Source organism: Tachyglossus aculeatus, chromosome 19 (genome assembly GCF_015852505.1).
Source record: "Tachyglossus aculeatus isolate mTacAcu1 chromosome 19, mTacAcu1.pri, whole genome shotgun sequence".
Classification (NCBI taxonomy): Eukaryota; Metazoa; Chordata; class Mammalia; order Monotremata; family Tachyglossidae; genus Tachyglossus; species Tachyglossus aculeatus.
In genome coordinates this window covers 36,561,313-36,585,123 of record NC_052084.1, presented here as the reverse complement: position 1 = coordinate 36,585,123, position 23,811 = coordinate 36,561,313, and the positions used below count along the sequence as shown (strand labels likewise).

The 23,811-nt window shown below is 41.1% G+C and overlaps 1 protein-coding gene across 1 annotated transcript in view; it reads left to right on the top strand.

The window, feature by feature from the left end:
• Positions 1–23,811, top strand: part of ASCC3 (activating signal cointegrator 1 complex subunit 3) — a 281,982-nt gene that overhangs the window by 228,598 nt on the left and 29,573 nt on the right. Inside the window, exons 35-36 of the mRNA XM_038761176.1 lie at positions 10,389–10,500; positions 12,533–12,667. Of these exons, the coding sequence (XP_038617104.1) occupies positions 10,389–10,500; positions 12,533–12,667 (247 nt within the window). The remainder of the gene's footprint in view (positions 1–10,388; positions 10,501–12,532; positions 12,668–23,811) is intronic.

Below are 23,811 nucleotides of genomic sequence, written 5' to 3'. Positions count from 1 at the left end.
CTTATGTTTCTATCATACTTTTCCAAGTATCTGGTACAGTGCATTTTGCATCCAGCGGGCTCTGAATAAATACCCTTGCTACTACTGCTGCTGCTAAATGAGAAGGTACATGTCTGTATACTATCACTACCAGAATTCAAAGTCTCTACCAGAAGAGAGGGTAGGTGTGAGGAGTTTTCACTCGGAAACCGTGAGATCACAGGGTTACTGTTTCAAGAAGGGTTTGAAAGGCCCCTAGATTAGACCAATAAGAAGGAGAATGAGCCTGGGAGTTAGAGGAGCTGCTTTTTAATCCCTGCTCTGCCATTTGCCTGCTGTGTGACCTTAGAAAATCATAAAACTTCTTCGTGCCATAGTTTCTTCGTGTGAAAAATGTATCACAGTTATTATTATAAGCCCTTATCTTCTTTCATACAGAATCCAGTCAAGTCAGGGGCAGCCTAGCAAATATCCATTGACTGTCTCTAGCTAGTCACATCACAAAGACAGAAAACTCTTGACTGGTCAAAGGGGACACATTCCATTTATAAATTATCTATAAAGTCTCATTGGGGCAACTCCATCCTGCTTGCCTGATGTAAGTTCACTGCTCATTAGTGCGCCCATCAAGAAAGAACCACAGAAAGGAGGAGAGGTTGAGCTGAAATGAGTCTGTTTTAGTGCACTTGTTGAGATTTGGAGATGTGGAATGACCTGATGACTCTACTGGTCCAATTTCTGCCTCCCCACTTATAGCCTGGGTTTTTGAGAATTGGCGAAAAGTTTGAGCACTCCCAAAATGGTTTAACCTTGTGGACAAAAGCCCACCTCAACGTGTGGGCAAGCTGTCATCTCCTCACTCATTCTACATAAAAAGCCTGGCAACTCCAGCAATAAGACTAGCTCAGTCGAATAAGATGGAAGAAATTGTGAATATCATACAGTTGCCAGCTGCACCAGGACTCTTAGTTGACTTACCCTCTTTTCCTTCTCAATTCCCAATTCAGTCTGTTGCTGCTAGAGCACCAATCCCATCCCCATGGAGCACCATGGTGTGGAATAGAGGTGCCATTCTTCTGGGTGGTTCAACCAGGCTCACTAGCATAGCCAAGGACCTAGCTACTACCCACTGGGTAGAGCCAGAAAGTGGAACTGGATTCCTTGCTGGTATCCATCACTGCTGCCTGTCCAAACAGGAAGCTCTTCTTACCTACCTACCCTAGCCACCGCAGCCCACTGCGAAAATGGGTGTGCATCTTTGTTTTTTTATAACTCTACACTCTAGGGGCACATGACATAGACCCGTTCTCCTTGCAGCTGTCCAGGTGAAATCTGTAGTCCTGTACACACTTCCTTGGGTGACTGATTTTTGTAAAAACAACACGCAGGGAGGGACTTAAACAGTTTCCATTTGGTGAAACCTAATCTTGTTTTTAATCAACCCTCACTGATGTGGATGTTTCCTTGTGTCTAGCCTAACTCTATCATCCTGTGGCATGTATATTTCCTCGTGCCGTGCCCTCAGAATCTGGCAAGTAGCCGTTTCAATCTACTGTTCTCCATGCTAATTAATCTTAGTCCTTCCTACACCTTATTTTCCAATCCTGTAATCATTGTTATGGCTTTCCACTTTGTCGTCTCCAAATTCTCTCAATCCCTCTTACACATTTTATCACCCAAGACTAGACTTGTGTTCCCTAATAAAACCAGCAATGAGAATAAGAGGAGGGTTACCTCTGCCTCCTGTATGCCACAGTCCTATTGGTGTAGTCCTACCACCGTGTCTACCTTCTCAATAGTAGCGCTACAGTAATTCTTCAGGTTTTATTTGTGGTCCACTCTGACCCTTAGATCATCTTCTTCTGCATTTGCACTGTCCATTTTCTTTTTCTTCCCGTGGTATACTCTCCCGACTTTTCATACTATTCACCATCTGGAAGAGATTTACAGGGTGCACTTCAGGATCTTTCAGGTGCAGTCCCTGCTGTCAGAAGTTCATTTTTCCTCACGTTCTTTTTGTCACTTTTCTCTACATGGACCCTAGATGTGGAAGCCCACAGACTCCTTTGAAGCAGTTTTTGTAACGTCTGGTCTTTGCCTTCCATTTTGTCTCTGGCCTGCTTTTCCTGATTCAATCCTCTTGCATAGAGTGCTTCATTTATTTGACAGAGCCTCTATTAGGTGTCAGAAGAGTCCACTTTGCCTCCCAGTGCCTGAAATTTTCTTTCAAAGTTGGTTGGCATTCTGCCTGGGTGTTTCTCCAAGGATCTTGAGCAGCTCCCGGGCAGCAAGGCTCTGTGGAATAGAAGCCTGAGCTGGGGGCTGACTGGGAGCATAGACCATTAAAAACTCATTTTTATCCCATTTCCCTCTCCCCTCATTGATGAGCTAAAGCCAAAGATAGTTTTTTCTCTCTCCAGTATTCCAGCCATTAACTCCACAAGATTCTTTGGCTGCATATCACACAAGTATGGAAGGCGGCAGAGATCCTCCATGGACAGACTTTCCCTCCCATGAAAAGAAATAGATAAAAAGAAAAACCTGCTGCTACTCAGGACTTGTCAACCCTGACAGTGCCCTTCCAGTTACAGGCTACACCATACGTAGTTCCCCAAGCAGAAATTCCATTTTCCCTCCCCGGTGTTCTCTTTACCATTTAAGCACCAACACTGGGGGTGAGCTTTAAGCATCATCATTTCTTTTTCCAGCATCCCCTGGCACTCAGTGGGGGCATATGGTTCTGATACACAATTTTTCTCTCTTACAAATGTGCACTTCACTGGTGGACAAGTGCCATTTTTTTATATTTCCCAAAGAATTGAACTGAGGGCAAAACTACTTTCTCTGGCGATAAAATTGGGTTTCAGTATTTTGTCTGTGAATGAAATGGTGCTTGTGGCCTACATTTTGCACCCCCATAATGTCATCAAATGACGTGCAAAATAATTAGCTCTTGTAACTTATTGAGGTTCTTCGCCCTGTACAAATAAGCCCAGTGGAAAAATTCTACTAATTATGCTTGAGACTACTAAATGTCATTACACTGCTCTGCGCCCAGAAGGTGTTCAGAAATACCTTTGTTGATGAGTAAAAATCCAATCCAGTATTCCAATTCCAGGCTGCTAATTCGAAGACATGTAGATGTGTTTATGTGTTTGCTTTGTGTAACCGTCTTCTTAAAGACTGGTTCCAGGTAAATCTTTTGGTCCATTAGTTATGCCTTCATCTTTTCAAACAAGATGCAATGCCAGGTCAGAGTAGCCCAGTGCTTTAGGGAGCCAGCTTTTTGAAGAGAGAAATCGGTGTCTGTCTTCCCACTGTCTCGCTTAAAATAATGATAATCGTGTTATTTGTTGAGGGCTTATTAATACTAATAATAATTGTATTTCTTTAAACATTATATGTCAAGCACTGTAGTAAGCAATGGGGTAGAAACAATATATGTGGGGTAGAAAATGTTCCCCATCCCACATGGGACTCAGAATCTGAGGCAGGGGGAAGGAAACCGATATTTGGGCTTTATTGTACTTCTCTGCCCCTTTCATGGGTCAAGGCCTCTGAAAGGGTTGGTGGTAGAGGTCACAATTCTAGCTGCACCGGGACTGTTATTCTATTCTTATTCAACAACCTATTCTAAGACACCAACCCCTCCATCCAAGCATCACTGGCTCCCAGGGGCCTGGACAAGTGGCCACCATGAGACACTGGTGTTTTGACTCCCAGCCCCAGCAGTTTCACTGCCGCTTGATGTGTTATCCCGGGCAGCAGCTGAAAATGGAATCCTGCAGAGCAGCAGCGGCAGCAGCATTTCTGTTTTAAAGCCATGGCTGTCCAAGCTGTGCTGCAGCAAATTCCCAGGGGCTGAAATTTAAAGCAAAAGTCCACTGGGGAATAGCTTGAACTGCCCGCATTTCCACCTACCTCCCTTCCCGTTCCTCTCTCTGAACCACAATTTGTCCAGAATCGCACAGAAATGAAGTGAGCAGGTTAGACAGCAGCTTGTATTCTTACATGCAGTTGACTCACACTTACCATTCTTAGAAGCACTTTGAACGCCGGTTTATTAAAAATCAGAGCCTTTTCATTGCAATCAATGCCATATTTCCGTAACTATTAAGCCTATATACGGAACACATGCTCGACTGTTTTCCAGGAAAAAATGCATCATCTGTGTTAAGTATTTGCAGTCATTGTTTTCATCCTTGTTTATTTGATTGAAAGTGAAGGATGAAAGCCTGGATGTGGCCTCCACATGTAATCCCCCACAATCACCTTGTGTCTGTTCTTGCTTACGCACACACCCATCCACCTCCACTTTGCTTCTTGCTCTCACAGCCTGACTTTTGCTTATTTCCCCTCTAATTACCACCTCCAGAGTAGGGAAAAGGCGTGAAATTCAGATTGGAAAATTTTGCTTTTCCTTGACAACTCTGGTAAAAGATTCCAAGGTTTTTGAATTATCTGTGGACTATCCCTGACCCCCACTTTCCTGAATAATCCCGAATAATAATAATTCCCCCTTCTAGACTGTGAGCCCGTTGTTGGGTAGGGACCGTCTCTATATGTTCCCAACTTGTACTTCCGAAGTGCTTAGTACAGTGCTCTGCACACAGTAAGCACTCAATAAATACGATTGAATGAATGAATGATCTACATGAATGAGTAAAAAATTTCTGAAACACTACATTTTAAAGAACTCATCTTTAAAATAAGGACCACCTCCGAAGAAGAGATTTCCCTTTGACAGATACATGTCAACCGTTAAAAAAAAAGTTGCACTTCCCAATCAATTCTTCTCCACCTATATCAGTTCTCAAAGAATGGAGTTGAGGTTTTTAGATACACAGACTCCATACCTCTGTTCCAGTTTTTCTCCCTGGCCTGTGTAAGATTTAAATACACACACAAACACAATCATATTCAGTTTTGATGGATGGATGAGCTTCCCCTTTCAAAAAAAATGTAATCTCCAAATTGACTTGTGTATTCAGTTCATATGCTGTTTTTTTTTTTTGTTTACCCCGAAAGTGCTTTTTAAATAATATAAGGATGGAACTGTGGTAGTTTCCGTGGCTCTGGCAGCCTGCTTCCATTATTTGTGCCAGTATTATTGCTGTATAATAGGAACATAAAAAAAAAACCCACGATGCAGTTTACAAATGACTTCCCAGCCGTGACAGTTATTGCTGCAACATTTCAAAGATGATGAAAAATTTCCCAGAGAGCTTCCCAACCAGGTTTACAGAACACCCCACAAAATAGGCACCCTTGCTTTTGTTCAGTCCACACTGCCTCATGTAACTTTTTATCAGCATCATATGTTACCGCACAAGCTCTTCATCCCAATCGACTGGTGAAATCTCACGCTTGATAATGATGCGCAAAATATCTTCAGGTTTTGTGTTCTGGTTACCTGGTTTCTCCTTTGAGGTTGTATTTTCAGGGGAATAAAAAGTTAGTCGTTTCACTTTGGGATTGGTTAAATTTTATGGACTGGGAAACATCTTTCCGATGCCCAGAGATTTGTTATTCCTTTTTCCCAATAGACTACTAATGGAAGTTAGCGGTCTCGCCCATGTGCTAGATGCTGTGGGTGTCAAACTGCCTTTGACTTTCACACCTCTCAGGGGACAGTAATTGTTGTGTTCAAACAGCCTGTAATTGTGATCCCCGCTGGCTTTCTCAGTGCGCTTCTGGCTATTAGAATCATTAAACAACTCAGCACCTGTTAACAGCATTGTAAATATTCAACCCTGCTTGTGTGCAGGTTGGGTCCAATATAGAGGAGGCTTCCGAAGCGCAGTCTCATAAATTAGAGCCTCTGACAAGTCAATTATTGTGAAACCGGGTTTCACTGTGAAACAAATGAAATGGCGTGCTGGTAAAAAAAAAAAAGGTAGGCTGTCTGTTTATGGCTAAGGGAGAATAATGACTAGATGATTCAATGCAGCGAGCATGAAACTGCATTGTGTTTCTCCTTTATCGTAATTAAACAGTTGTGTAATTTGGCTACTTAAGAGAGAAGGAAAATGATGATTTTTACCCTGGGGAGAAGTAGAACCCTCTTTTTACTCCACTACTGCATGGTTTTCATATTACTGAAAATTTCACCTATTGTACTACCATTGAAAATACAGAATATAACCTTTCCAACCATCCATGAAGTAAAATAGAAGCCCACTCACTCATAACTGAAAAGTTCACTCAGTGGAAGTTGACACTGGTATAAATTGAAAGATTTTCTGCACGGTTTCAAAAATCATGAAAAATTTTACTTTGCTTCTTTATTCCATCTTTGTTCAAAAAATATTTCAATCAATTATAGTAATTCCAGTTAGGTTCCCCCACAGTGAAAGTTACAGCTTTTATTTTTTATTAAACATATTTTTAGGTGCAGCATATATTTCTTTTTATGTAGGAAAAATTGTAATTTGGGATTTTTACAGTTCAGAAACAGCATGGCCCAGCGGAAGAAGCACAGGCCTAGGAACCAGAAGACTTGGGTTCTGATCCTGACTCTGCCACTTGCCTGCTGTGTGACCTTGGGCAAGTCACTTAACTCCTTTCTGCCTCACTTTCCTCATCTGTAAAATGGGGGTTCAGTATCTGTTCTCCCTCCCACTTAAACTGTGATTCCCATGTGGGATAGGAACTGTGTCTAATCTGAATATCTTGTGTCTACCCCAGTGCTTAGTACAACACATGGTAAGCACTTAACAAATGCCACTTTAAAGAAACGTTTTGCATATAGGTTGATATATAGACTGTAGTCTAATTGAAATGTGACAGGCCACAACAGAGGTTACATTACAAAATTATTTTTTAAAAAAATATTGTAAACGAAGCGTGTTGCCTTGAAAAAAAGTTTTATTGGAGCATTAATCAATCAGTGGTGCTTACTGAGTACTAAGCACTTGGAAAAAGTACAGTGCATTAGAGTTGGTAGACATGATCTTTGCCCACAAAGGGGTTTACAGTCTATGAGCATTAGCTGATGTACGAAATGCAGGCATATTTATTATTTGTTGAGTGGCCCAAAAGACCAGTAAAAAAATGAAAGTAACTGATTGGATTTAATTCTATAAACGTCTGTAGTGCATTTATGCAAACATGATAATGGGTGTGTTTTGAAGAATACCATCTATACCATATAGGAAATTACTTACTGCTGGAAAAGAAGCAAGCATTTTTTGGCCAAGGGAAATGTGGTAACAATTTTCCAGCCTGTCAGCCAGCCCTTGAATACTATAGGGTGTTTCTCTGATAATGTGTTCGTACCTCCTCTGAGACAGAAGTTTCTATTTTGACAGAAGTATGGCACTTAGCTATAAATATTTTAGAGTGGGAGAGCATCCAAATTACACTCATATTTTTAAGAACCTCAGTGAGACAAATGCAGCTATAACTATCCTGTTAATGAGTATCTTGCTGTTAAAAAAAATTGTATGGTTTAATTAAGCATCTAAAAATATATTTGTAATCTACCAGAAGTTCTGACCAGTATTTAAAATGTGTTTCCTTTGCACCAGATTTAATGAAGCAAGCCATTAAAGACCAGCTGTTTGCCTTGGCAGTCTATTAAACAGTGGTATTTACTGAGCACTTACTATGTGCAGAGCACTTACTAAGTGCTTGGAAGAATACGATATAACAGAATTACCGGACATGTTTCCTGCCCATTATGAGCTTAGTCTGCCATATTCATCTTATTTTTTCTTAATATAATAATAATAATAATGGCATTTATTAAGCGCTTACTATGGGCAGAGCACTGTTCTAAGCGCTGAGGGGGGATACAAGGTGATCAAGTTGTCCCACATGGGGCTCACAGTCTTCATCCCCATTTTCCAGATGAGGTCACTGAGGCTCCAAGAAGTGAAGTGACTTGCCCAAGGTCACACAGCAGACATGCGGCAGAGTCGGAATTCAAACCCATGACCTCTGACTCCAAAGCCCGGGCTCTTTCCACTGACCCACGCTGCTTCTCGTTTTCTTATTATTAATATTTATTAAGCTGTCACAGGATATATGCTATTATTTTTATAAGTAATTGATAGGTTTTAAATTTGAAAATGCATTTATACTCTGGTTTGAGCAGGCGAATGTGATTTTTTTTCTAACAATTTTCCTACTTTTGTTATTTTTATTTTTTTAATATTTTGATGGCATTTACTAAGTGCTTACTATGTGCAAAGCACTATTCTAAGCGCTAGGGAGGTTACAAGGTGATCAGGTTGCCCCTCGGGGGGCTCACAGTCTTAATCCCCATTTTACAGATGAGGTAACTGAGGCCCAGAGAAGTGAAGTGACTTGCCCAAAGTCACACAGCTGACAAGGGGCGGAGCCTGGATTTGAACCCCTGACCTCTGGCTCCAAAGCCCGTGCTTTTTCCACTGAGCCATGCTGCTTCTGTATTTAGATCCAATTCCTTCCTTACTGTTTCATTATTCATATTTTTGTGGCATTTGTTAAGCACTTACTGTGTGTCACACATCGTTCCAAACCCTGGGGTAAGTACCAGCTAATTAGGTCAGACACAGCCCCTGTCTTGCAGGGGGCTTCACAATCTAAGTAGGAGAGAGAACAGGCATTTAATCTCCATTTTACATTTGAGGGGTCCGACGCACAATGAAGTGAAGTGACTTGCCCAAGATCACACAGCAAGCAATTGGACGAGCTGGGATTAGAACCCAGGTCATCAGAATCTCAGGGTTGTGCTCTTTCTACTAGCCCATGCTGCTTCTCATATTGCATAAAATGCTGAAATAGCCACTATGCCGTGCTTCAAAACATTTTTCTCAATGTTCTGTAAACTGTAAACTCCGTGTGAGCAAGGAACATGTCTACCAACCCAAGAACTTAGTGCAATGCTGTGCACAAACTGCTCAATAAATGTAATAGATTGATATTCTCAGTTTAGAAGTCACTTGTGAAATATATATTGTTACCAACAGCTGATAAATACAGTTTTGCAAAGTTTATAGAGCCAGCAAAGCCAAAAGAATGTGTGGTGTCATGTGAAGATTTATACTGTGGCAAATTGGATTAAGGTATTTCAGTTTTCTGAAAAATGAATCTGGAAATTGGAAAAAGAAAAATGTGTATAATGGTGAAAATGGTTTGGGAAATTCTGCCCTCTTGGGGCTTAACATGTCCAGCTTTCTTATTTTCCCTTCCAAAACCACACACACACACACACACACACTCTCTCTCTCTCTCTCCCTCCCTCTGAGTGCCTCTTTTGGTTATTCCACTGGAAAAAAAATAGGTTTTCTGTTACTCACTATCATTAAGCTTGGGTCAAATGCATACACAACTGCATGTGATTTTTGTTGTATGCTAGCATTTACAATTTAATTTTTTTTATTCAATCTGGTGCTTCACTGGCCAAACATTTGGTAGTACCCAGGCCCTTAGTGAACTGGGAGTACTAATTTGCCAAATTTCTAACGGATTATTAAAAACAGTAATTACGGACTTTCATTCATTCATTCAATCGTATTTATTGAGCGCTTACTGTGTGCAGAGCACTGTACTAAGCGCTTGGGAAGTACAAGTTGGCAACATATACAGACGGTCCCTACCCAACAGCGGGGTCATAGTCTAGAAGGGCTCGGACTTCTTTGCACAGGGTGCTGTTCCGGGTGGTAGAAAGGGTAAATAAAAGCATCATGGTCTGTCCAGTTTAGGAGCGTACAATCTAAACCAAGCACACTGATATGGACAGAAGCAGTGGGATTTTCAAAAATGTCAGTGAACATTAAATCACATAAAATTAACAGCACTTTAGCAGAATATATATTCGAAGACTAAGTGGTTTGAGGAGTGAGAGTTTTGTATTGAAATGCATATTCCAGGAATCATCACCTCTATCCCAGTTAGACCAACGAAGATGTTCAGAAGGTGGGATTTCTGGAGCTGTTTGATACGAGGAGGAATGAAGCTCGATGAGCCCAGAGAGGTCATCCTTGTCCCAAACTGAGCATTTTAGTCAAAGGGAAAATCCTAACCATAAAATTAAGCCTGTTTATACACCAGTATATCAATTTCAGTTTGTGTGTTCAAAATTGAGGAATATGCAATTTTGGAAAGCCCATTTGCCCTAATATTCAGCCTAATTCGTAAATGTGAACTCAACCCAAATTTAATTACCCTTTGTAATAAACCACTTTGTTTTAGCAATCTGTTGTGGGGGCAGGAAGTCAGTAGATAGGGATTCCAGTCCTGATTCCTTTATTAACTCTGGGAAGACCTTCACTGTATGATTCTGTTCTTGTCCCCTCCTCTCAAGGTGAATGCATGCAAAGAACTTTTAATATGCTTCTTGAGAGAAGAGCAAATGCAAGATGACATTATACTCAACATAAGATCTTCGTGTGGTTAATAATAGTCGTGGGTTTTGTTTTCAGCTACTATAATTTAGATGACGTGGGCCACGAGACCATGAACAAGTTCCTTTCGAACCTCGTCGAGAAGTCCCTTGTCGAACTGGAGTATTCCTACTGCATTGAAATTGGAGAGGTATGACTGATTCATGTCTACTGGGAGTCCAAATGTAGCAGTGCCATATTAGCCTTCTTCATTTTTTTGTACTGTCTGCAATCACTGACTTGATATTCCAGTGTTCATTCATTCATTCATTTGCATTTATTGAGGGCTTAGGGTGTGCAGGGCACTGTACTAAGTGCTTGGGAGAATACAGTATAACAATAAACAGACACATTCCTGCCAACAGCAAGCTGGTTATAGTCTTCAAATCAAAATCATCATCAATCGTATTTATTGAGCACTTACTGTGTGCAGAGCACTGTACTAAGTGCTTAATATCCCAACTGTATGTAGACAAGAAGTAGCAGGGTCCCATTCTCCAGCATTCTCATTTGCCAAGTTGCTACCAGAACAAGGTTTTTTCCTTTATTAATAACAACAATAATATTTATGCCAACTTGTACTTCCCAAGCGCTTAGTACAGTGCTCTGCACACAGTAAGCACTCAATAAATACGATTGATTGATTGATTTTTGGCATTTGTATAATAATATTTGTTAATCACCTACCATGTGCCAGGCACTGTTCTAAGCGCTGGGGTAGATCCAAGATAGTTGGGTTGGACATAGTCGCTGTCCCACATGGGGCTCACAGGCTTAATCCCCATTTTGCAGATGAAGTTACTGAGCCCCAGAGAAGTTGTGACTTGCCCAAGGTCCCACAGCAGACTAGTGACGGAGCCAGGATTAGAACCTGTGACCTTCTGATTCCCAAGCCTGTGTCCCAGGCCATGCTGCTTCTTAGTAAAGCACTTATCACGTGCCTCCTGCCAACAGCAAGCTGGTAATAGTCTTCAAATCAAAATCATCATCAATCATATTTATTGAGCGCTTACTGTGTGCAGAGCACTGTACTAAGTGCTTAATATCCCTACTGTATGTAGACAAGAAGTAGCAGGGTCCCATTCTCCAGCATTCTCATTTGCCAAGTTGCTACCAGAACAAGGTTTTTTCCTTTATTAATAACAACAATAATATTTATGCCAACTTGTACTTCCCAAGCGCTTAGTACAGTTCTCTGCACACAGTAGGCGCTCAATAAATACGATTGATTGATTTTTGGCATTTGTATAATAATAATAATAATGTTTGTTAATCACCTACTATGTGCCAGGCACTGCTCTAAGCGCTGGGGTAGATCCAAGATAGTTGGGTTGGACATAGTCGCTGTCCCACATGGGGCTCACAGGCTTAATCCCCATTTTGCAGATGAAGTTACTGAGCCCCAGAGAAGTTGTGACTTGCCCAAGGTCCCACAGCAGACTAGTGACGGAGCCAGGATTAGAACCTGTGACCTTCTGATTCCCAAGCCTGTGTCCCAGGCCATGCTGCTTCTTAGTAAAGCACTTATCACGTGCCTAACACTATACTGTGTGCTGGGATAGATACAAGATCATGAGGTCAGACACAGTCCCCGTCCCCTATGGGATTCACGGTCTAAATAGGTGACAGAACAGCTATTAAATCCCCATTTCACGGATGAGAAATTGGGGGCCCAGAGAAGTAGAGCGATTTACCCAGCAGGATTAGAATTTGGGTTCTGTGACTTGCAGGCACATGCTTTTCTTCTCAACCACGCTGTTCCTTAATGATGAGCATGGCCTTGTGGAAAGAGCGCAGGAACTGGGAGACAAGAAACCACGGTCTTAATCCCAGGTCCATCGCTTAAATGCCGTTAGACCTTGGACAAATCACTTAGCTGCTCTATGCTTCCGTTTCTTCCCCTGTAAAATGGAGATTAAAGAACTGTACACCCTCCCTCTCTGTGTCCAGTCTAATTATCTGGTATCTACCCAACACTTAGCACAGTGCTTGGCAACTAGTAAGTGCTTAATCAATACCATAATTAGTAAGAGTTTCTTTTTCAAGGGAACCGATTAGATTCCTGCATTCCATGTGCATATTTGGTTTCATCACTCTGTTCTTGTAATCATTAACAGATGCGCTTCTCATGCATTTCTCCTGCATTTTTATGCATGGCCTGCTTTCTTTTTTCCTTGTAACAGGACAATCGGAGCATTGAATCTCTGACCCTGGGCCGCATTGCTTCCTATTACTATCTGAAGCACCCGACCGTCCGTATGTTCAAGGAACGCTTGAAACCCGAAAGCAGCGTGGAAGATCTGCTGGCCGTGCTGACGGTGAGTTGTGTGGTCCTTTCAAGTTCCTCCTGAAATTCTGAAGCTTTTGGGAAACAATGCAGAATCTATCGATTGACCTTACGGTGTGCAGAGCACTGTACTAAGCGCTTGGGAACGTAAACTAGAGCAGAGTTGTTAGACTCGTTCCCTGCCCATAACAAGCTTACAAGTCTCGATGGGGAGAAAACTAGGCAACGTTCCCTAATCCCCAAGGAGTTTATTTTCCAATGGGAGAAGCAGACATAAAAATGAGACAAAAATATTTACAAATCGAATAATCACAATAAATAACCCATACGTGCTGAAGATGATGAGACATAAATGCACTGGTGCTATAGGAGGCTGTTGGGTTCATATGGCTCAGAGTGCTGGAAAATAAGTTGGGGTAGACTTGGAGGAGGTTGGATTTTAGGGGTATATTCCATGGGGAGAGCTGTGGTCTGTCAGATTAGGCTGGGGAGAGTTTGCAGGCCATGCATGGGACAGCATAAGAAAGGGTCAGAGGTAGGAAGTCACTGGTGGTTGTTTGGACCATTTGATTTTTTTTTTTCTGAAATGCAAGATTTCTACCGTGGAACACCTCCCCAAAATAGCCTTGAATTGGAATTGCTAAAATCAACACAGATTTGCATGCATTATACACATGTTCTTCAGGCTAGAAATTTGGTCTCAATTTTGATGGGTGCAATATCATTTTCCAGTCTGAAGCCCACTCTAGTTTTCCTTTATTTCTCCATATGTGCAAAACAGAGAAGAATGTCATGGGATCAAGGAGAAATAAAATATAAGGGAGATACAGAAACTGGATTCTTCTATTGCCCTGACCTGGCATCCCTAAACCTAAAAAAGGACTTTCAAACTGGGCCCGGGTGCCAGCCCACAAATCCAAGTGAAAATTCTCTTTCCAGAGCTTTTAACCCTTCTTCCCCCGACCAAAGGAAGCATGAGCCAGGCATCTGCCCTAGAGGTATGAGCACCTACCCTCTCCCTTATTTAGCTGGATTGGACTCAGTTGCAAGAAACTAATACTGGATCCATCATTGTGTTAACTTATGAGTCACTGTCGGTGTACTATGCGTACCAACTCTGACGGACTGATATTTTGGGAATTTTATATCCCATGTCTGCCCTGAGACTTGCCTACAAGCATCCAGGTAAAGGTAGAAGGAGGAGCCTTATTACAAATGTAATCCAAGGTTCTCCCTATTGGAATACAGAGGTTAATTGCACGGCAAATAATTTCTCTAGAATTCCTTATTAAAGGTGCAAATTTAAAAGTTTTTAACAATTTGATGTTATGTGGAAAAAATTAGGCTCTCGCCAAGTTTTTTGGTGGTGGGTTTTTTTTTAACACCATGAATTAATGAGCTCCATAATGAAGGCAGTCGCTTCACACCTCCATTGTTAACCAGTGACATTACATCTGTCTTGCTCTATTGATGCCCTCCTCCTACTTATTGAAGCATTTAGCAGTTTTGCCAACAGGGAATTACATGGTGTGGGGTAAGTAGCCTAATTAGATAGAAGTGAAAATCCTGAGGGAAAAGGATATTTAAAAAGTAATTCGAAGAATCTTTTAATGATGCTGGCACTGATAGCCAGAGCCCAGAGTAGAAAACAATGTCAGCATTGCAAAACATGATTATAATTTGAATTATTCTGTGAACTTTGAAAAGTTTGTCTATTTTAAGACAGTAATGGAAATGAATGATCAAAGTTAGCTAAAATGTGATAAGAAGTTGTAGAACGTGCCTGCCAGTGTATTAATAGTGTCGAAAGAAGGCGGAATATGTCCAAAGCTTATTCTGTCTGTAGACACCCAATTCATATCTAAATTTAAAATTAAATTTAAAAGATATGCCTGTTGTCATAGTTATGGAAGGCAAACAAAAATATGAGATTATGTGATATTTATATAACAAATATCTGTTTTGAAAATATATAAAATTAATTGTTCTTGACAATTGGAGATTCCTGAATCTTGACTAAAAGAACACATATGGGGACTTCAGAAAGTGGAGACATTCCTGACCAAGAAATAGAACCAGGCAGTGAAATCTTTGTATCCCATTAAATTGCTGTGATTATCATTAACTGGGGACTAGTTTTTAGGGTGTGAGTTTCTTGTTTAGGGTATTCATTCAATCGTATTTATTGAGCGCTTACTGTGTGCAGAGCACTGTATTAAGCGCTTGGGAAGTACAAGTTGGCAACATATAGAGACGGTCCCTACCCAACAGTGGGCTCACAGGCTAGAAGACTGTGGTTCTGGGTAGTGGTTTTGGGTACAAAAGAATCACTGGGGAAGGGGCAGTAACAGCTCAATCTAAAGAAGGAAAAGGAGTGGAGGAAAATAAACAGGAAACTCCATTTATCTTTCAGACTCATGACTTTTCATTTTTAAAAACGCTTCAACAGTTCGTGGTATGAAGGTCCAGTGAAGCATCTCCCAGGGTTTCTGTCCAGGAGTAGAGGTGGGGCAAGAGGCAGTTAAACTGAAATGGAGACAATCTCATTCGGTCATTCAGTGGTATTTATTGAGTGCTTACAGTGTGTGGAGCACTGTACCAAACGTGTAGAAGAGTAGAGTACAGACTTGCTAGACATGTTCCATGCCCATAATGAGCTTAAAGTCTAGAGGAGTTGTACATAAGTGCTGAGGGCCTCAGGAAGGGTGGGGTGAATATCAGGAACCTAAAGGTATGGATCCAAGTGCATTGATGACACAGAAGGGAGAGGGAGCCAGGGAAAAAAGGGCTTAATCGGAGAATCGTCCGTGGCATAGAGCAGAAAGCTAATCAATCAATCAATCGTATTTATTGAGCGCTTACTGTGTGCAGAGCACTGTACTAAGCACTTGGGAAGTACAAGTTGGCAACATATAGAGACAGTCCCTACCCAACAGTGGGCTCACAGTCTAAAAAGGGGGAGACAGAGAACAAAACCAAACATACTAACAAAATAAAGTAAATAGAATAGATATGTACAAGTAAAATTAATAAATAAATAAATAGAGTAATAAATATGTACAAACATATATACTGGTGCTGTGGGGAAGGGAAGGAGGTAAGATGGGGGAGATGGAGAGGGGGACGAGCTAATACCTGGGAAGGACTTTCCCTTTGTCTCTAGATTACTTTTACCCACTTGCCTGTCCGTTCTGAACTCTCTCTCTCACCCAGGTTGTGACAGGCCAGAGTCCAGGAAGCAGCAAAATATACTCTGTCATCCCAGGCAGCAGCAAAACTGGGAGAAAGGCTCATTCTTTTCCCCATCGTCCCCCCGAGTCAGATGTGTCTGCTGGGATACAGAATTTAAAATGGATACTCAGGGATTTTTTTTTCCATAGTAATAGTAGTAGCAGCAGCATATATTGAGAACCAATTTTTTGTAGTGAACTGAACTGGACTCGTGGGAAGCACAGAATAAAGTGTCACATTCCCTCCCCCCAAGGAGTTTATACTTTAATAGGGGAGATGAGCATAAAGATATTTACAATTAGAGTGGGTCAAAATAATTAATTGAGACGATATATATAGATAATATACGGTGTGCATATGTGTGTATACATGTGTGTACATCTCTGTATACATACGCAAGTGCCAGATAGGATATAAATAAGTGTTTGAGCCGTAGTTAGCTGAAGGGATTGTATGGTTCAAGATGCTGGGAAATGAATTGAGGAAGACTCGCAGGAGGTGAGCTTTTAGGAGGGCTTTCAAATATGGGGAGGAAGGGCACGAAGAGCCAGGTTGTTCTTCAGGAGCATTCCAAGGGGATGGATATTGCAAGGAGAAAATCCCCTCAAATTAACTTTCAATTTGGAACCTCAAACCTTGAAAAGCTTTGCTTCATTTTGTGACCTCCAGGAAACATTTCCTGTGCTCTCCAGGTACTAGGTCCTTGGTATGACTTTCTCCATGCTTTTTCACTTCTTTTTCCTTTCTTGCTCACCACTGTTGGCATTGTTACTTTCTCTCCAGCTCCATATCCTTCTTCTGGCAGCCCCAGCTTTACTAACAAAAAGGCAAAGTCAGTTAACTGCCCTCCAAGGGTAAGTAGGGAAGGCAGCTTTAGAAACTGCAATAACACTGTCAGAGCACTGGATAATCAGACTCGTTATTTCTTTGATCAGTATTTCCATCCGAAAACATTTCAGTGGAGCAAGGGAAAACAGGAATTGGTTTCCTCATTTCTCACATGGCAAAGAACGTGTCTGCCAACTCTGTTGTATTGTACTCTCCCAAGCGCTTGCGCTTTTTAGACTGTGAGCCCACTGTTGGGTAGGGACTGTCTCTATATGTTGCCAACTTGTACTTCCCAAGCGCTTAGTACAGTGCTCTGCACACAGTAAGCGCTCAATAAATATGATTGATTGATTGGTACACAGTGAGCACTCAAATACCGATGACTGATTGATTCCAGTAAGCCCTCCTGAAACTGGTAGGTCAGGAATAAAACCCTGATTTGTATTGCAAAAATTCACCCCTGTGCTTCTCGCAAGCATTCAGTCATTTGTAAGGGATGAATGCCAAGGAAATGGGAAAATTTTGGAAAGAATAAGTTGTGGAAATCCATTTCTGCCCACGTTTCGAAGAGGGGTGTTCACGATAGAAAAAATAAAATGTCTTTCTTCACTTGTCTCCTGACTAATCCAACAGATGGCGCCTCTCTGTTTAGGCTACAGAATTTGTATTTCCTTCTCCATGCAGCGGTGTTAGTGGTGAATTTTTCACCACTTTAATGACGATGGTATTGATAAAGCATTTCCTATGTGCCAAACACTGTTCTGAGCACTTGGGTAATAATAGATAATCAGTTCAGACCCAATCCCTGTCACACAAGGGATTCACAGCTCACCCTCCTCTGCTCTAATGTCTTCCCAGGTGCAACTGGCACCATGAGAGTTTGCTGTTTAATTCTGAAGCAAATTTTAAAATTAGTCAGTCAGTTGTATTTACTGAGCACTTTATTTTATTTATTTTATTTTGTTAGTATGTTTGGTTTTGTTCTCTGTCTCCCCCTTTAGACTGTGAGCCCACTGTTGGGTAGGGACTGTCTCTATATGTTGCCAACTTGTACTTCCCAAACGCTTAGTACAGTGCTCTGCACACAGTAAGCGCTCAATCATCATCATCATCATCAATCGTATTTATTGAGCGCTTACTGTGTGCAGAGCACTGTACTAAGCGCTTGGCAAGTACAAATTGGCAACATATAGAGACAGTCCCTAACCAACAGTGGGCTCACAGTCTAAAAGGGGGAGACAGAGAACAAAACCAAACGTACTAACAAAATAAAATAAATAGAATAGATATGTACAAGTAAAATAAATAAATAAATAAATAGAGTAATAAATATGTACAAGCATATATACATATATACAGGTGCTGTGGGGAAGGGAAGGGAATCAATAAATACGATTGATTGATTGACTTACCAGGTGCTAAGCACTAGGGAGAGTACAATATAACAATAGGCACATTCCCTACTCACAGCAAGCTTCCAACTACTTCTTTTTTCCATCCCAGAAAAGCAGTTGTGTAGGCAAATCAAGATGACAGCTCTCACTCATCATTTATAACTGCAGCATTCATGTTATGTTCTCAGGGAGCAGGAAGTTCACAAGCAGGAACAAATTCTAAAACCAAAAACTTCGGCATTTCACTAATGTAAATGCATATTTTAAAACATAGTTTTATGCATTATGCCATAGATTTCTAAAGGCCAACCTCATAATGGACCAAAAACTTCAGCGTTTCACTAATGTAAATGCATATTTTAAAACATAGTTTTATGCACTATGCCATAGATTTCTAAAGGCAAACCTCATAATGGAACCGTTGTGAAATACTGAATTATTAAATGTGCAGCTTAGAAACAACCCTTTATGCCGTTGGCAGTATAGAATGCAGTTGTGCAATTATAAGCCTCTTCTGTTGTGTTAAGCCCTACTTTAAGTGTTCTGAGGGAAAGAGGCTTTATCTACTCTTGGGGAAAGAAGACAAACTCTTTTCTCCCTGTGATTATTCCTGGTGATGCTTCCACACACTGAGGTCAATCTTCAATCATTTTAATGTTTTTACACTGTTGTTCGTCCCCATGATTTAGCCATCTTCTAGTCCACCTATAATGATTTATTTTTCAAGCCTGTTTCATAAATCAATCCCTTGACCTTTAACTATTTCTAGTTGCTCATCACTGCAGTGCTAACGCCTCCATGTTTTCTTCTTCTTTTGACGCTAAAGAAGCTATGATCCTGGTGCAGGCCCACAAATAATAGTGCAAGAGCTAAATGGGATCTCTCTATGACATCATGCCCTGTTGTGTACATCATCTCAATTTCATTGGCCTTTCCAACTAAGGGAACACACCTCAAGATCTCTTCAATTGTGACCATTTCCCATCCTTTACCCTAGTGTAGAATAATGGTGTTTTCCAGGCTGCAGTCTCATACAGCAATTTTTTCCAAGACACCTCTTTTCAAATTTATGACGCTAGGTAGTTTTGAATCATTCTTCAAGTCTCCCCACCCTATTGCCTTTAAAGCACCATAATCAATCAATCAGTTTTACTGAGCATTTAGTATGTGCAGAGCAGTCAACTGTGTTTATTGAGCACTTACTAAATGCAGAGCACTGTACTAAGCATTTGGGAGAGTACCAAATAACAATATAACATACACATTCCCTGCCAACAATGAGTTGGCCTGGTGGTGGTATTTCAGTTAACAATGAAAACGTTAGTCTACTGGTGCTGGATTCTGCTGGTTGGGTCTGGGTTGCCCAATCACCTGGGCAGACATTTTCCTGCTACTGAATCAGTGGTATTTATTGAGCACTTACTATTTGCAGAGCACTGTACTAAGAGCTTGGGAAATACAATACAACAATTAGCAGACAGGTTTCCTGCCCATAGGGAATCTGGAGTTCCTTTTGATTTACCATCTGAAAAAATGGAGAGAAAAGAGAGTGGACTATTAGTGCCATTATTGGACTACTTCTTGAATGCCCTCACAACACCCAAGTCCAATGAGAGCAGAGTAAAAGGGGGAGGACAGTGGTCACCTCACTCCAAGTAATGGAGGAAACTGGAAGGCAGGGCTCAACCGTCTTTCAGTAAAAATAATCTTGGCTCTCTACATGAAGAGAACTTGAGCCATCTTGAAATATGACTTTAATGCTTCGAGGGGTGGAATTCACCAAAACCTTCCATAAAATCAAAAGCACAATCAAATTTTCCCAAATGAATCCCCACGAGCCTCAATTCTGGAAACTTTTCAGAGAAGCAGCATGGCTCAGTGGAGAAGAGCACGGGCTTTGGAGTCAGAGGTCATGGGTTCAAACCCCGGCTCCCCCAATTGTCAGCTGTGTGACTTTGGGCAAGTCACTTAACTTCTCTGTGCCTCAGTTACCTCATCTGGAAAATGGGGATTGAGACTGTGAGCCCCACGTGGGACAACCTGATCACCTTGTAACATCCCCAGCGCTTAGAACAGTGCTTTGCACATAGTAAGCGCTTAATAAATGCCATCATTATTATTATTATTATTATTTTCAGAGGCCCGGAGCATGTTTCTTATGCTTCTGTCAGCCTCTCTTGAGGGCTTAGTACACTTTACTGCCCTCGCTCCCAGGTGCTTAGTACAATGTTCGGCACACAGTAAACGCACAATAAAGACCGTTTATTGATTGATTCCCCTCTACCTTCTCTAGACTGGCTCCTATAGCAGCCTCTCTTCTCATTCATTCTAGACTGTGAGCCCACTGTTGGGTAGGGACTGTCTCTATATGTTGCCAACTTGTACTTCCCAAGCGCTTAGTACAGTGCTCTGCACACAGTAAGCGCTCAATAAATACGATTGATGATTGGGCATTCAGTAAATACCACTACCATTTCTACCCAGCAGGCCTGTTGCTTTCCCCAACCAAAATTATTCCCCAATACCTGGCATTGTGTTCATGTAATGAGCGATTGCTTTTCACTCTAGAAGTTAGATCAGGAGTTAATCAGTGCCATATGAATCCCAAACTTAAAAGTGACACACTCTGCAAATCCTAAGTACATTCTTTGTTTTCTCCTGTTTAAAACACTGAGGAAACGCAAATAGAATGTGGGGAGTGGATAATGGATTCATTTAGTGCCTTGCGTATGATTGTCCCATTACTGAATGTATGTGTTCCTCTAAGATGTTTTGAAGTTGTGAATATTGCTTTAGCCATAAGAATGCATGTTTGCTTTCTCTCGTTTCACACAGAGCAGATGGATGCTTGACTGCCTGCTAATCCACAGCTGGGATGGTTTGAGCGGTTTCTCCGTTGCTGGGTTAGAGTGGCTTTTCTAGTGGACTGAGAGGGCAGCAAGAGAGGGATATCATTATTCATCAGCATCCCGGGGGGATAGCTACCAGCAGAGATTAATTTTTTCTGTTATGCTTGTAAAACAAGCTCAGGTGGAGTCTCTAATCCTCAGGGCACGGGTGGCAGATCAAGGAAGATGCTACAAAGCTAGTTAATTTTCTGATTCTAGGGGAAACAGAAGCTCTGTTAGATGTATAAATACATGATTGCAAATTTAAGTAGCTGAAATCCAAATGGGATCTTCCCAGACATCTGGTCCTGAAAATCTCTAGTTTTCTTTGTTACCTTTAAATAGAACTTCTTGAAAGTTTCCCCCAGAGTCAAAATATTGATAACTCATTCCATGATAATGTGTTATTAATTATCATTTCTTTGTGCAAAAGGCAGGGCTTTTCACTTAGGCACAGGCAGGGGAAATGGAAAATCTGCTTACGGAAAACTTTAGGTGTAATAATGATTTGAGAAGAAATATTAGCTTATGTTCCCTCATTTGTGTACAATGTCAGAACGACTTTGGGTAAACATGGTGTCTGTTTGGGGGTGGGTCTTGCCCTTTTGTGCAAAGAGGAGATGTTTTAAGTGATTTTATCTTGAACAAGTAACTGCCAACTCCTGATTTTCCTTCCCAAGTCACCTGATTCTCTTGGCTCATGTAGGATATCTTTATGTAATTACCAAATTAGTAGAAATCAGTCTTTGTTTCACCCAGACTATTAATCTTTTATTGTGGTTTAGAGGTCTGTATTTTTAACTTATATGACTCTTACATTGACAAAAGACTCCTTCTGATAGTTATGCTAGAGCATTGAGTAGATATCATATTTAATTTTCAATCTCTCAGTGCTGGGGAGTGACGTTTGCTTTTCTCCACCTACGTACAGTATCCATCCCTTCTCTACAGTTACCCCAGAAATCACCCTGGATGTAGAGTGATTCCCCAATGGGCATAGCAGCAGCCTGAACTGAGATGGCTAAAGAACCAATAGTCCTTATTGCAAGGCACCTGAAATTTTTTCCTTCTGTTGCAAGGTAGCATCTTGAATTTGCATTTTTCCTGGCCTAAGCCAGAATTTGGTTTTCTTGTGTAGGTGAAAACTCATTTGTAACTAAATATGATCTGTATAAGATCTGTTAAACATGGATTTTTTTTCAGAATATAATCGGTTGGTTGGTGTACATGGATTTAAACTCTCTTAAAATGTTATGTTACGATAAAAATAGCTGTAGCCACACAAAACTCCTATACCGTGTGGTATTACACTCTACACTGTGGTTCTGCACCTCAAAATTTCCAGAAACCAATTGCGTAGAGCCAGAGGTGAATGATTTAAAACACACCGTTGGCAGTTCAAAAGAACAAAACCTTGGAGCAAGAGAAATGCCATTTGGGCCTGGGATAGCAATTCATCCAGCTTCGTTTTTGCATTCCAGTGGCAGCATGAGGGAAAGAGAGAGGTAGAGAGGGAAATGGGTGTTAACCTTATAAGACTATATGAGAATGCAGTGCTTTGGGATGAACCTCATATTTAGTGTTAGACTATTGCATTTTATCGTTTCTAAGTCATTTCATAAATTTTACAAAGCAATCCATTTGTATAGAAATAAGTGAATGTAGCCATATAAAGACCACCTGGCTTGTTTTAACCGACTCTGATAAGGTGATTCCATTGACCAGCACACCTGCGCCACCGCATTCATTTCGCTTTGGACCACTGTCTGAAATTGTAATTCAAAAGCATTATCAGTGTTATATTGGGCGGTGCTATCACTCAGAGGTTTTTCTTTTTTTTTTTTAATGTTACTTAAATCTTCGCAGATATCTTCAACAAGATTGCTGCAGATATCTAATGGGACCGAGGAAATGTGTTCCGTTTTCTTTCTAAGTGAAGTGGCGTTTATGGATTAAAGATGATGAGTGGTGGGGCAGATGAATCAGTCTGGACAGATGATGGAACAGCCATAATCATTCCTCCAACTCTGGTGGAGTTTTTTTTTCTCCTCCAAACCCCAAAGATATTCCTGGTTTATAGCTGCATTTCAGTCGGGGGAATTCATTCTTTCATTCAGTCGTATTTATTGAGCGCTTACTATGTGCAGAGAACCGTACTAAAAGCTTGGGAGAATACAATGTAACAATAAACAGACACATTCCCTGCTCACTACAGGCTTACAGTCTAGAAATGTTAGTAAGGCAGAGCATTTCAGACATTTAGTGTTCTTGTCCCTGGAAATTTGCCCCATAGCTACAGTGTCAATGGCATGCCGTTTTGTAGGGGGATAGGCCAAAGGTTCTGCCCTTGCTAAGCAGATCATTGGAATTGGGCTTGTGCAGGATTTATAATCAGTATGTTTGGAGAAGAGAGTGTCTAGAACTATTGTGATGTAGATAATTCGCTGATTATGGTGTAAACGTGTCATGTTTGGTAGGCAAATCCTTCAGGTATGTGGGAGGTAGGTTTGCTGCATTAAAGAGCAACATGCAGAGGAAAGAACTCCAAAGAAGGAGGTTTGGGTTGTGCCTCAAAAGTAGCCAACTAATCTATCATTTTAAAGATACAGTATGTTTCAGTTACAAGTTCAACTTTATGGCTTCTTTTTATAGGAGGAGCGTGGCTCAGTGGAAAGAGCACGGGATTTGGAGTCGGGTCAGGGGTTCGAATCCCGGCTCTGCCAATTGTCATCTGTGTGACTTTGGGCAAGTCACTTAACTTCTCCGTGCCTCAGTTCCCTCATCTGTAAAATGGGGATTAAGACTGTGAGCCCCCCATGGGACAACCTGATCCC